This window comes from Nothoprocta perdicaria, unplaced genomic scaffold, assembly GCF_003342845.1.
Source record: "Nothoprocta perdicaria isolate Ctin4 unplaced genomic scaffold, notPer1 scaffold_417, whole genome shotgun sequence".
NCBI lineage: Eukaryota > Metazoa > Chordata > Aves > Tinamiformes > Tinamidae > Nothoprocta > Nothoprocta perdicaria.
Genome location: NW_020455663.1, coordinates 143,144 through 156,988, shown reverse-complemented (window position 1 = coordinate 156,988; position 13,845 = coordinate 143,144). Strand labels below are relative to the sequence as shown.

The following is a 13,845-nucleotide window of genomic DNA, read 5'->3' as shown; positions in this document are numbered from 1 at the left end:
ATTCAGTTGCTATTTAAACAAATTTACTTTCTCACCGACTGCTTTTATCCAACATATAGAATTATGCTTCTAGGTAGAACTATAAGCTGCCTAAATATATGGGCGGGGGGGAAGAATTCAGTAGAATGACCAATGCATGTAGGCAGTATGATCATGTTCTTTCAAAAAGCAGCAGCTAAAGGATATGCCCTTTTTATAATCATCTATCAATTACAGCACTCAGGAAGTTAGTGTCAAACCTGCATCTTCTATCTCCTAACCTAACCATCAAGCTAAAAGCAAGGTATATTACAGCTCCTATTGAAGTGATGACATGACAATGAAAGATATGGAATACATATGGGATGACAAAGTGTCTGATTCTCTACCTGACTAGAGTATATGAGAGGTACTAACAAAAAGTGAAAGGCATGAATATGAATTGCATAATATGGAATAGATAACAATCCATAGATAACAAAACCTGTTTATTTTTATAATTTAGGATTCTACTTCATAATGTGTAGCTGTGAAACATATATTTATTTGACCCAATTTTGAACGTCTACAACAGAAAAAAAAGATATCTAGACTTTGCTCGTTTCCTACCCATGCCCTACTTAGGCCTTTAGTTGAGAATAGCATACAAGATTTCTTCCCTGTATTGATGAAAATAGGAATCTAGATCTAACATAGACATGGCCATTAAATTCTGTCAGATAAAACTTACTCCTACTGCAACAACTTTTAAGTGGTAACATTAGTACTGCAGAGAAAAATTAGCTAAGAAGATAAAATTAGACAAAGTATGAGATATTAAATGACAAAAAAAAGTAAGATCAATTAAGAATGAAATACATACTTGAGGCAAAATTAAGCTTGTTGGACATGCAAAAAATGATTTGGTACACAGCTAGAGGATGGTAGTTTGAGATTTAAGTAATAACTTGATTGTCTTTTCTATCATCTAAATTTTCAGCAGCTCTCTGAATTATTTCCATCATGAACTATAGGGCAAGCAGCTCCGGGATGTAGATATTGCCATCTAGTAACTTCATCAAGTGACTCACAATATGAAAGTTCTATAGCTCATCAGGCATCCATCTATCTTCAGCATACTAATTTTCCTTTCAAATGTCAATGTACAGCTTTTAGCTATCTAAAAGCATGATAACAATCTGTAGAGTATAAAGCCCTTTTAAAGCTTGGTTTGCTCTTGAACTTCAAAAGGTACTCTGAACTACAAAGCAAGAAAAATCTCATATTGGTCACAGGAAGTTTTATTAATATTTACTAATTTTAAAATTTTGTTTATTAAAATCAATCAATTTAATTTAAAAATAAGTTCAAATTAATTCATCAAATAACTCCTCAATTAAAAGTATTTCCTTTTAATAAAGTAGAAAGCATTTTATGTAGATCTATGCCTTTTATTTTACTGAAAGCTTAATAAAGTCTTTTAATAAGTAGTGCAAACCTTTCAGTAACTTAAAATATGAAGTAATAATCCATGCCGATTACCAAAGATGCCTGATAGTAAAAGTCAAGGAGTTATCCCAGTGTAACTTACAACTTATCTTGCATTTCTGCTTAATTTAACAGCAAGAACTCAGCTCCCCCTCTGTGTCTCTATAAACACTTAGCAATAGAAGTTTCATTTTAGAGATTTGCAAAATAAACATCAAATCCTAACTGTGCCAGCAGATGGTGACAGCAAAGATGTGGCATAGGACCTGAAAGTTCAAAAACTGTCAGTCAAGAGCTGTACAGCAGCAGCTGCAAAGAACTACAGTAATAGCAAACTGAAAATAATTAATTTAAAATCACACAGAATCAAAAGAGCAAAACAAAAACAGATACAGGTTTTCCTTTGAGTTCATGTTACCTTTCAGTAGCAGTTCAAGTTACCTAACAGCATTAAACATCCTGTTTAATCATTCTGCTTTAAAACTATTAAAACAATAGCTATGTCATCTTGGATGCTTATAACTCAATAGTAAATATATGTAGAGTGTTTCATAAAGATGTTTACTACGCCAACATGTTGTCCTGTAAGTCCATCTGAGCAATTGCATTCACCTCTAAAACTGGCATTAAGATGCAAAGCAGAAGCAGCAAAGGATATTGGCCTGAGTGATATCCAATATAGCTATTGTAGAACTTGTGTATATTCAGCTTTATCCAGCACTTATAAGTTAGTCTTTATTAAACATAGATTTATTGAAATTATTTTTAAGTGATTTTACACAGTATATATTCCATAGTTGTCCTGATATAGTTATATTAGTTATTTTTATTAAATGATGTCAAAGGCAAAAGAAATTTTATGTGCATTTATGAACTTCAAATGAAACATAAATATACCTACAAAATATTGGTATTCCAGTTCTCAATATTGAATTCTAAATAGAAATGAAAGACACAGTATAGGAGGGGAAAGCTTAAAATGCTTTGCTTGGCCATGAAGCTCCAATCTCTTTTAGATAATAAGCTTTCTATGAGGGTGAGTGAGTGGCCAACACTTACATATACAGGAGGAAATGAAAGAATGAGCAGGAACAATCTTTTGAACTGAGAAAACAGTGACAATAGTGTGAATTTGAGTCACTGCATTAGGAGGAATGCATTAGAAAAAAAACACAGAAAACTATTTTGCAAAAATTTAACATGTGAGAAATGGACAGAAATCCTTCTTTTGCTAATGTACATGTTTTTTTCTTGTGGAAAAAACTTGTATTCAGTATCAACAGTGACAACTCGTATTAGGATATTTGTCTTCCCTTGCAAAAGAAAAACTTTATCAACTGGGTTTAAGGGAGCAAATGTTCTCTTCTTGAAAGTGATGCCCAAAGCATCTAATAACCCTGCAAATACAAAACTAAGGGTTATATGAAGATATATGCTTCTGACATGTTTATATGCCTCATCGCATGTTATTCTATTTTTGCTTTCTCTGTTTAACATAAAGCCAGAGTAGATTAACTTCTACTAACAGGATTTTAAGAAAGAATCACAGGTTAAACAGTATATTGGTATACCTTGCAGAATTTTCAGCAGCTGATAAAGTGATCAGCTTAAAACACAAAGGTATTCCCTTAGTAGGATGCTCAGACCTTGGAAAAAAATACGATAATATCTCAATGACACAATAAAACTGAGAAATAATTAAGGAATAGTTGTTTCATTTTTATTTATTCTTAGTTATTTTCCTCTATTATGTACCTGTTATATCACACACTGTAATCAATCTGTTCAGATTCTTTGCTTATTTTGATTTTTTGGCTCTGCAGAACAGAGCCAAAAACATTTCACATTTGTGAAAAACTATGTTAATATAACCATAATTCAATAAAATGGAAAGGCAATTGCCTCTTTTTTGCCAAAAATACAATTTTTTTTTGTACTGAATTTGCTTTTTGTTGCTGGCAAACTAACTAAAATAATTTAAAATATAATCAGAAAGTTAAGACTTTTCCAACTGCATTTTAGCAAATATATTCTAAATGTTGGGACTAAATGGGTAAGACTAACATTTAAATCTAAACCTAGAGTTTCATTGAATAGCTAAAATAGTTCTAAAAAGTTCTTCATGGCATGACAGTCAGTATATTAAAAAATAATGTAAATCATAAATATGTGAGTTATAATGTATAGCAAAATCTTCAAGTAGTTGGCAGTAGTATATTTCTCATCCTCAGAAAAATCAGGTTTTGTAAGAGTGGCCTTCCATAATGCAGACTTCCCTAGAAATTACCAAGTATACTTTGGACTGAGAACTGCCCATTTTCAAACTCTTAGTGTTCAATGAGTAAAGATCAAGAGTGGAAGTGGTCTCGTACTCAGCAAAACAATGCACTTTACTGAGGAACAGTATAACCTCCAGGAGTTTGTAAAGGGTTAGCAGGAAAGCCAGGTTTACCTTTTCAAACTCATCTGTCTAACGATCACTCCCTCAGGAGATGATATTTGTTGTGCTCAGGTGAAAAGCAGTGAGGAGCTCCAAGAAAAGGAAACATTTCTGTTTCCTGTCCCATCATGGCATATCAAATACAGAAGTTGCAACCTTGAAATATTCTATTCTAACTTTGTTACTAAGAGATCTTATCCTTTTTTCCCCTGCAATTATGAAATTTTGCCTATGATAAGGCAAGTTTTATGTTTATTATTGATTGTGTATTTTGTTTCCACTATTAAATTATTATTTTTTTCAGCTATTTGTTACTATTCTATTAGATGGCATTACATGTAGTCCTCACATAGAGAAAACACAGTTTAATTGAAAATGTTGCCAATATTTAATTTCACATCTTAGCCCCTAAGTGTTCCTTTCACCCTTGTTAGGTCATACAAATTTTATTCCCCTCTTCTCTCACAGCCTTCCCTAAAAGCCTGTATGCTCTTTTCACACCATTTTTTGCACCACTTTCTTCACCATTATCAGACATATTAACACCATTCTCAAAGCTGCCAGTAGTCTCATCATTTCTATATAATTACCACTTTCTTATCACTGCTCTGATATATGAACTGTCAATTCCCAGTATATTCTAATAAAATCTCAGACAAAAGTAATTTTACAATATTACCTTTAACCAAAGCTGCTGTGTTTTGTGTAACAAGAAACTTTTCTAATCACTTCTTGTCTTTTCAATTTTATTACAACCTTTGAGATATTTAGCTAACAATGTAAGTGCTATAGAAACTTCCACAGGTAGGTTCATCTCTTTCCTCGTTGTAATGCTATTGGTCTGCCTTTCATGATAATTTCTGCTCTGAACAAGAATATACTCTCATAGGAATTCAAATAGGATTGGAGTCTTCACTCTAATTTGACAACTCCCTTCCTCCTTTGACCTTTAACAGTTAATTAAAAGACAAATATATATACATAAACATATACATATAAATATAAATAAATATGTGTATATAGCAGTGCATATACACATAAAAGCTCCTATTACATACTTTTGTACATCTTCTATCTTCTTGCACAATATAGTTGTTTATGAGTCTATATGTTTGCCCCTAAGAGCTCTGTCAGAATTTGTTGTATTTCTGCTTTTATCTACTTTTATATTGAATAAGATGACAATTCTTTTCCATATGATATACAATAAGTCATTGAAACATTTTCATCATAAACAGATAATATATTTAAAGTTTGGGTTAATCCTCATAGATAAAATACATTTGTAAAAAATAGTAAAAATAAAATTTATTTGTAAAATAAAAATCCTTATTCCTTGCCTATATATTATGTTATTGTCTACTGCATATCAGAAGATGGAAAATAACCTTACATTTGTGCATTCTTTTCTGACTTTTCAGAGATACTTTGTTCAATTCCAATGTAATGATATTTTATAGCTACCTAAAAGAGAAAACCCTAAAACAAGCATGAATAATGGTTACATCTTTAAAGTATAACAATCTAATTCCTCCTTCTATATTAAAGTAGGTGAGACGCAATCACAAGATTACAAATTGCAATACATAATTTAGTTTAATTTGAAAAAATTAAACATGAGCTTATTTTAACCAAAAAAACTTGTTCCCATATGCATATAGAGAAAGAATTGCTTCTTCGGAGGTAGTGTAACTCTGTAAAAAAAAAAACTAATAAGAAGTCTTCAGCTAGAAGAATGCACTGGCAATTCAAATACAGATTAAATGAGAATTATAAATTAAACCTCCCAAAAGTTTATTTTTCTTACCTGCTGGTTTACGGGGAAATTCCTGTTGATTTTTTTAATCTATGAAAATGAATAAAAAAGAAAGATTAATAAATATACTTAGTTTCTAGAATAATAAGTATTAGATTTTAAAGACACTGTGATTGCCAGACTTTATATGAATTGCAAACCCTTATCCCTTGCTTGTATGGATACTGATATGTCTGTAAGGTTTCCACTGACATTCCACAGCTTCACTATCAAAGGACAGTTCTCACTGGCAAGAGTATGCTGACAAGCTATGAATTTAAGTTGGCTTTTACATGTATTCTGATTTAAAAGTTCATAAAAATAAAGAGGAAGCATTAGCATTCCCAGGATACTCTGTGGATAAAATTGTAAAATATAAATTTGCATTTCAGCAGACACCAACTATATCTTATGGATTTTCTCAGAAGACAGGTAAAAAATATAGTTTTGTGATCGATATATAAAGATTTCAGGGCTTTGTGGATTTGTTCCTAAAATAAAATGAAATACATGAAATATTCTAGTATAATAAAATCCAGTCAGAACTAGTTCATACTTTTAAAATCATTGTCACAATTATTTATTTTCTTATACATGATAAATACTACAGTCAACACTGTGGAGAAAAAAAAAAAAAAAAAAAAAAAGATCTTACTTTCAAAAAATAAAAGTCCTTGAAGGCAAGATAGAGTCACATATGAAAAACTATGATATTGCAGCAAATGCATTTCTGTTTACACCATTTAGAAAGATTAACATTTTAATAGTTCAAAAGTACATTAAGAACCTTGTATACTTTCAGACACGTCTGGGAAATGTAATGCATCGCATAAATTTTGTTTTTTTCATTCACAAATTCCCAGTTCATTTCTGGAAGTAGGATTTAAGCTCCTATATTTGTTTTATCTATTTATTTTCTCCTATATCTGTTTTAACCACTGCAACTCTGAAGAATTAGAAAAATGACGGTTGTATTTCAAGTAACATGATATTTCAGGTAATATGATGATGATTTCTAAGTCTTGCTTAAAATACTTTTTTTTTTTTGCTTTCAGTAGAAATTTGCAAGTGAAATAACTAACAATATATTCCTAATTTTTGATAATATATTATTATATTGATAAAATATATAACTATAATAACTAATATTTATGAATTATTATTAATTCAAAAACCACTAAATGTTGACCAGATATTTATTTACTTACATTGATATTAGGTATTATATTTAGAAAACAACAACAACAACAAAACCCCTATAATTATGGACCAGACCTCACAAACATTTAAAATTAAATGATCCATTGTCCTGTGAACACTTACAGGAAAGCATTAACAAAAAGTGTTCTTCCTAACGTTGCAAAATGGACTAAGTAACATCTAATACACAGAAGATACAGACACATAAGAATGAAAATATAAAGTCAATTTTTTAAAAAAATTAAAATAGCAAAAATTATCTTCTATTACTTGAGACAGAATATTATCTAAAAGAGAAATCCTCCTTTGGTAATCCATTACCATTCCATTCATGCTAATGTTATTACTTATAAAACAGAAGAATAGCACACAACATTGTGTAAGAGATGCCAAATGAGTAAAATTTGGGATCTCCAGATGATTAAGAAACAGAAGACAGCTGTATGATACACTGAAGTATAAAGTAACAAACATATATGCACATAGTATTTTTTAAATCAAACACCTTGGCGGATATTGCACTAATAAAGAAAGTTCACTCTTATGAAACTCATTAGAAAGATGTTCCTACCATAAAAACTAGTAAAGAATCAGGAGAGTCACAAGAGATGTCAAAAGGAGAAGCTAGTAAAAAAAAAATCTGCTAGGAAGATACAGGAGACATTATGAAAGCTTATTTGATACTAGCAAGAACTAATTGCTTCTATTTTATCTTTAGAAAAGTAGGTGCTGAAGGGTTAAATTTTACTCTGATACAGCTCCCATTAATATATTTTAGAACAAAATACCTAAGAATTCTGTAGAGAATGTAGCTGTGGGCTTTTGAGATCACATAAACATAGGAGAAAAAAGAAAGGGTCAAAAATAAGGTGACTGCAATATGTTGCATCTGACTAGTTAATAGGCAAGTGATGTTGATAAGAGGAGAAGAGAGCAAGGGATTTAGTGGCTTAGAAGACTTAGTCTCTTAGAAGACTGGTTTGAAGCATAATTAATTTGTGACAGGGGTACGAAACTATATGACAAAATGTATTTCAAAAATTTTCCCACCTAGGCAAATATATTAGGACACCATGGCCAAAAAAAAACTCTAGCCAGGAAGATGACATGAAGTGATGCTAAGAAAAGAATGAACTATGGCCACAATTCAGTTAATTTTGTGCACCTGACATTCACATATATGGACAGTTTTCACAGTGACGACTATGACTTATCTGTAGAAGAAACAAAGAAATGACAGCACAGAGTACATCACTCCTTGGCAGGGTAAACTATGGGTCCAGTTTCATGTCTACATAACAACCACAATTTTTTTGTCTTTTATTGCCTGATGTCACAGAATGAGGAGGCCAGTGGAACTACCCTCTATATGAAGTTATGGAAATTGTTTCCTACTTCTGTCGTCCTCTGCCAGAATGCAGCTGATTAAGCCCATCAAAACACCATTTTAAACTTTTGCATTCGGCTGAAAAAGAGTGGAATTGTTCACTCGTCTGAGAGCTGCTATTTCAGACTTTCTTTAAGCAAATATCACTACAGGTTCTCATAGGAGGATTTTAAAGCATTATCCCAAAACCACTATTTATTAGAGGTTTGTCTGACCTTTTCTACATATTTATTTTAATGAAATTTGTTATTCCAGTGTAAACACAGGACCCTGAAGAGATGATAGGGAAATGTGTCTTTCAAGTGAGTACATACAGTCCTAAGAAATCTTAAGGGAAGTATGACCTAGAGATAAGGACACTGATTTCAAATTTTTCTAATTGAAAATAAATAAATAAGTAGAAGGTATCATATATGTGAAAACTCCTCTACTTGCTTTTATCCTACTTCCTGAAGAACTGTGTTCTAAAGTAAAGGCCCACAATTCTAAGGAGATGCTCAAGAAAGACATTTAATCTACAGTGAGGGGTGTCAAGTATTACAAGTGGCCCTTTGGAGCAAGCAATGGTATAACAGGTGTTAATTGCCAGGACAGAGTGCCATGTGGTTTACTGGATGGCAGTTCAACTCCCCTTTAGTTTCACCTATGATGTGTTCTACCTTTTGCTTGTAGCCTGTTGCTCTGAAGATTATTTTATGCATTTCATTTCTTCTCACTTAGATTAATTAAAAGCTAAATAAAATATATATTTTGACAAGAATGTAAATTTATGAACATAGTTAATCAATATAAGTTTTTAATATTATCTCATACACTAAAGCATCAAAAGAGCTCAAAATATTAGGATGCTAGGCAACTGCAAACAGGTAGTGAGATCATTACCTCTGGAGTAATTTGTAGAAAAAAAAAAAAAAAAAAAAAAAGGTTTTGTTTAAATTAGACCATATTCCTCACAGAATCACACAGAATGACAGAATGGCTAAGGTTGGAAGGGACCTCTAAAGATCATCTAATCCAATCTTCCTGCTCAAGCAGGGATGCCTAGAGCATGCGTCACAGGGTGGCATCCAGGTGGATTTGGAAGGTCTCCAGAGAAGGAGACTCCACAACCCCCCTGGGCCAGCCTGTTCCAGGGCTCTGTCACCCTCACAGGAAAGAAGTTCTTCTTCATATGGAGATGGAACTTCCTGTGTTTCAACTTACACCCATTGTCCCTTGTCCTGTCACTGGTCACCACTGAGAAGAGCTTGGCCTATTCCTCCCTACATTCCCCCTTCATGAACTTATACATGTTAATCATATCCCCTCTCAGCCTTCTCTTCCCCAAGCTGAACAGGCCCAACTCACTCAGTCTCTCCTCATATGAGAGATGTTCCAGTCCCTTAATTATCTTTGTTGCCCTCCGCTGGTCTCTCTCGAGAAGCTCCATATCCCTCTTATAATGGGGAGCCCAGAACTGCACACAATACTCCAGGTACAGCCGCACCAGAGCTGAGTAGAGGGGCAGGATCCCCTCCCCTGACCTGTTGGCAACATCCTCCTGATGCAGCCAGGATCCCACTGGCCTTCTTGGCCACGAGGGCACACTGCTGACTCATGGTTAACTTAGTGTCAACCAGGACTCCCAGGTCCCTCTCTGCAGCTGTTCTGCAACAGGTCAACCCCTAATCTGTACTGGTGCCTCGGGTTATTCCTCCCCAGGTGCAGGACAATGCACCTGTTCTTAAGAGGTTCCTCTCTGCCCAACTCTACTCTGCCATTCAGGGGGAGCCTTTCCAGGTCTCCCTGAATGGCAGCACAGCCCTTCGAAGTGTTGGCCACTCCACCTAGCTTGGTATCATCCACAAACTTGCTCAGGGTGCACTCCGTGCTCTTGTCCAGGTCACAGATGAACAAGTTGAACAGCACTAGGCCCAGTACTGACCACTGCGGGGCACCACTGGCCACAGGCCTCCAACTGGACTCGGCCCCATTTATCACCACCCTCTGAGCTCTGCCATCCAGACAGTTCTCAATCCACCTCACTGTGCATTCATCCAGAACACACTCCCGGAGCTTCCATATGAGGATATCATGGGAGACGGTGTTGAAAGTCTTGCTGAAGTCAAGCTAGACAACATCCATGGCTCTCCCCTCGTCGAGTCAGCCAATCATCCCATCATAGAAGGCTATAAGGTTCGTCAGACATGACTTCCCCTTGGTGAATCAATGATGACTACTCCTGCTTCTCCTTGACATGCCTAGAGATGCTCTCTAGGATGAGCTGCTCCATCACCTTTCCAGGGATGGAGGTGAGGCTGACCGGCCTGTAGTTGCCCAGCTCCTCCCTCTGCCCTCTGCCCAGATGGGAGTGATGTTGGCTCTCTTCCAGTCTTCCGGCACCTCCCCTGCTCTCCAGGACCTCTCGAAGATGATGGACAGCAGCTGAGCAATAACCTCCGTCAGCTGCCTCAGCACTCTTGGGTGCCTCCCATCAGAACCTATAGATTCGTGGGTGACCAGTTTGCCTAAGTGAACCCTAACCTAATCCTCCTTGACAAGTGGAAGGTCTTCCTCTCGCCCATTTATCTCTCTTTTACCTGAGCCCTGCAGTTCATCGGGAGTGGCCTTAGCAATAAAGACAGAGGCAAAGTAGGCATTTAGTTACTGTCTTCTTGGCATCCTCCATCACCAAGGCCCCTTCCCTATTCAGCAGCGCAATTTTCCCTTATCTTCCTCTTGCTGCTGACATATTTATAGAAGCCCTTCCTGTTGTCCCTGTCCCTTCGCCAACTCTAATTCCACCCAGGCCTTGACCTTCCTCATTTCGCATCTGCATTCTCTGGTGATGCGCCTACATTCTTCCCACATGGTTGATGCTGTATGCTCTTTTTTTTTTTTTTTTTTTTTTTTTTTCATTAAGTTTGCCTAGCAGCTCCTTGCCCACCATCCACACCGGTTACTTGACTTTTTTCTTGTCGGAATGCACCGACCCTGAGCTTGAAGGAAGTACCTCAATATTAGCCAGTTCTCCTGGATTCCCTTTCCTTCTAGGACTTCCCAGGGGACTGCTCCAAGGAGTTCCCTGGAGAGGTCAAAGTTGGCTCTCCTGAAGTTCAGTGTTGCAATTCTGCTTCTCACTCTGCTTCCTCCACACAGGATTTTGAATTCCAACATCTCGTGATCACTGCAGCCAAGACTGCCCCAACCCTCACATTTCCCACTAGACCATATCTGTGTAATAGGCCTAGCAGCGCCCTTTCCCTTGTTGGCCCATCAACCATCTGCATCAATTTCTCTGCAATGTTCTGCAGGAACCTTCTGGAGTGTCTGTTCTTGGCTGTGTGGTTTTCCCTGCGGATATATAGTGTGGTTGATTCCTCCATAATGCTTAGCTATATACCCATAATATGTTTTACTTAGTTTACTTCCTCAATAAAATTTTGCTTACAAGTTTTGCTTGCATTTCATAGAATCATAGAATGCTTAAGGTTGGAAGGAACCTCAGAGCTCAGCTAGTCCAACTTCCCTGCACATACAGGCTCACCTAGAACATGTGGTACAGGGATGCATCCAAGCGGGTTTTAAAGATCTCCAAAGAAGGAGACTCCACAACCTCTCTGGGCAGCCTGTTCCAGGGCTCTGTCACCCTCACTGTCCAGAAATGTTTCCTTAAGTTCCTGTGGAACTTTTGGTGCCTCAGCTTGTGGCCGTTTCCTCTAGCCCTACTGCTGTCCACCACTGAAAAGAGGCCGGCCCCCTCCTCCTCACTTGAGATATTTATAGACACTGATCAGGTCCCCCCTCAACCTTCTCTTCTCCAGGCTGAAAAGGCCCAGCTCCCTCAGCCTTTGCTCATAGGGCAGATGTTCCAGGCCCCTGATCATCCTCGTAGCCCTGCCCTGGACTCTCTCCAGCAGCTCCACATCCCTCTTGTCCTGGGGAGCCCAGAACTGGACGCAGTACTCCAGATGTGGCCTCACCAGGGCTGTGTAGAGGGGGACAATGCACCCTAGGATCCCACTGGCCTTCTTGGCCACCAGGGCACACTGCTGCCTCATGGTCACCTTGTCATCCACCATGACACCCAGGTCCCTCTCTGTGGGGCTGCCCTCCAGCAGGTCAACACCTAATCTGTACTGGTATCCAGGGTTATTCCTCCCCAAGTGCAGGACCTGTTGAACCTTCCCTTGTTGAACTTCATGAGATTTCTCGCTGTCCAGTCGTCCAGCCTGTCCAGGTCCCTCTGGATGGCAGCACAGCCCTCAGGGCTATCAGCTACTCCCAGTTTGGTATCATCAGCAAACTTGCTGAGGGAGCACTCCATTCCTCCATCCAGGTCGTTAATGAATAAGTTGAACAGGACCGGACCGAGGACTGACCCCTGGGGGACACCGCTAACTACAGGCCTCCAAGTGGACTCTGTGCCAATGATTATCACTCTCTGCGCCCTGCCATCGAGCCAACTCCTAGTCCACCTCCATGTCCACTCATCTATCCCACACCTTTGGAGCTTGCCCAGGAGGATGCTGTGAGGGATGATGTCAAAAGCCTTGCTCAAGTCCAGGTGCTCTAAGTCCATTTGAAAAAAGAAACTCTAAATCTTCAAAACTCTCACTGCTAACAGAAGATATGCCAGGGAAACAAGTTCATAGTGGAAACATAATGCTTGGCACTAGGAAACTCAATTCAATTTCTACTATGGCATTCTAAACTTTCAAATTTCATTGCATCAGTTAGCCGAAGTCAGTGTGCTTGAGTTACTACATTTTAGTTAGGATATATTTTATATGCAAAATGTAAAAGAGGCTATTATATCTCTAATTCATTACCAGTAAACACCAACATCCCAGATCTGCAATGAATCTAAATCTTCACATCTCAGGAGAATAAGACTAAGACAAATAAAAGAATTAGATTACATGTGTGAGAAAAGATTATTTAGATAAAAATACAGATTTTTGCCGTATCAAAAGTTCTTGTACTCCAAAGCAAACCACAATTTCATAAGTTACTAAATGCAAATAACATACAATTCATCTTTTCAAGATATCAACGTTTTTTAATCTCATTTTGATCTCAAAAAATGAAAACATTCTTGACAGTTCTACTGGCAATTCAAACTATGGATTGCAAAAAACATCTAAGGAGATATTCACAAATGTAGAAATTGCTTAGTTGTTTAGCTGAAGACATAACTTTGAAGCCTGCTTCTGTTGTTCTTTTTAATTAAATGGCAAATCTGGCTAAAGGAGTTTGTTTTACTTCTTCTCACTTCCTGCCTCCCTTTCCACTCTTTATTTCCAACCTCTGGGTTGTGTTAAAAGAACTACTGGAGAGACTTTATTGTGACCTGTATATACTATAGTACAAGAAGTAGAATATGTGTGTCCATTCTTAGTCATGATAGGGGACTACAGTCATGACCTACACAGGACAGGGGAGGTGGCTGAAGGAGAAAAGTACATATTAACAGGTATAGTGTTGAGGGACTTATGGTTAGACTCGATGATCTCAAAGGTCTTTTCCAATCATAATGATTCTATGATTTATATCTACTGCATGTAAGCAGCACTCCTACTCCAGGGATAGTATGGG

At 36.9% G+C, this 13,845-nt stretch overlaps 1 protein-coding gene across 2 annotated transcripts in view; it reads right to left on the bottom strand.

The window, feature by feature from the left end:
- Nucleotides 1–13,845, bottom strand: part of SNTG1 (syntrophin gamma 1) — a 137,015-nt gene that overhangs the window by 63,730 nt on the left and 59,440 nt on the right. For both annotated transcript variants that reach the window (XM_026045924.1, XM_026045925.1), the window contains exon 11: nucleotides 5,694–5,732. In XM_026045924.1, the coding sequence (XP_025901709.1) occupies nucleotides 5,694–5,732 (39 nt within the window). The remainder of the gene's footprint in view (nucleotides 1–5,693; nucleotides 5,733–13,845) is intronic.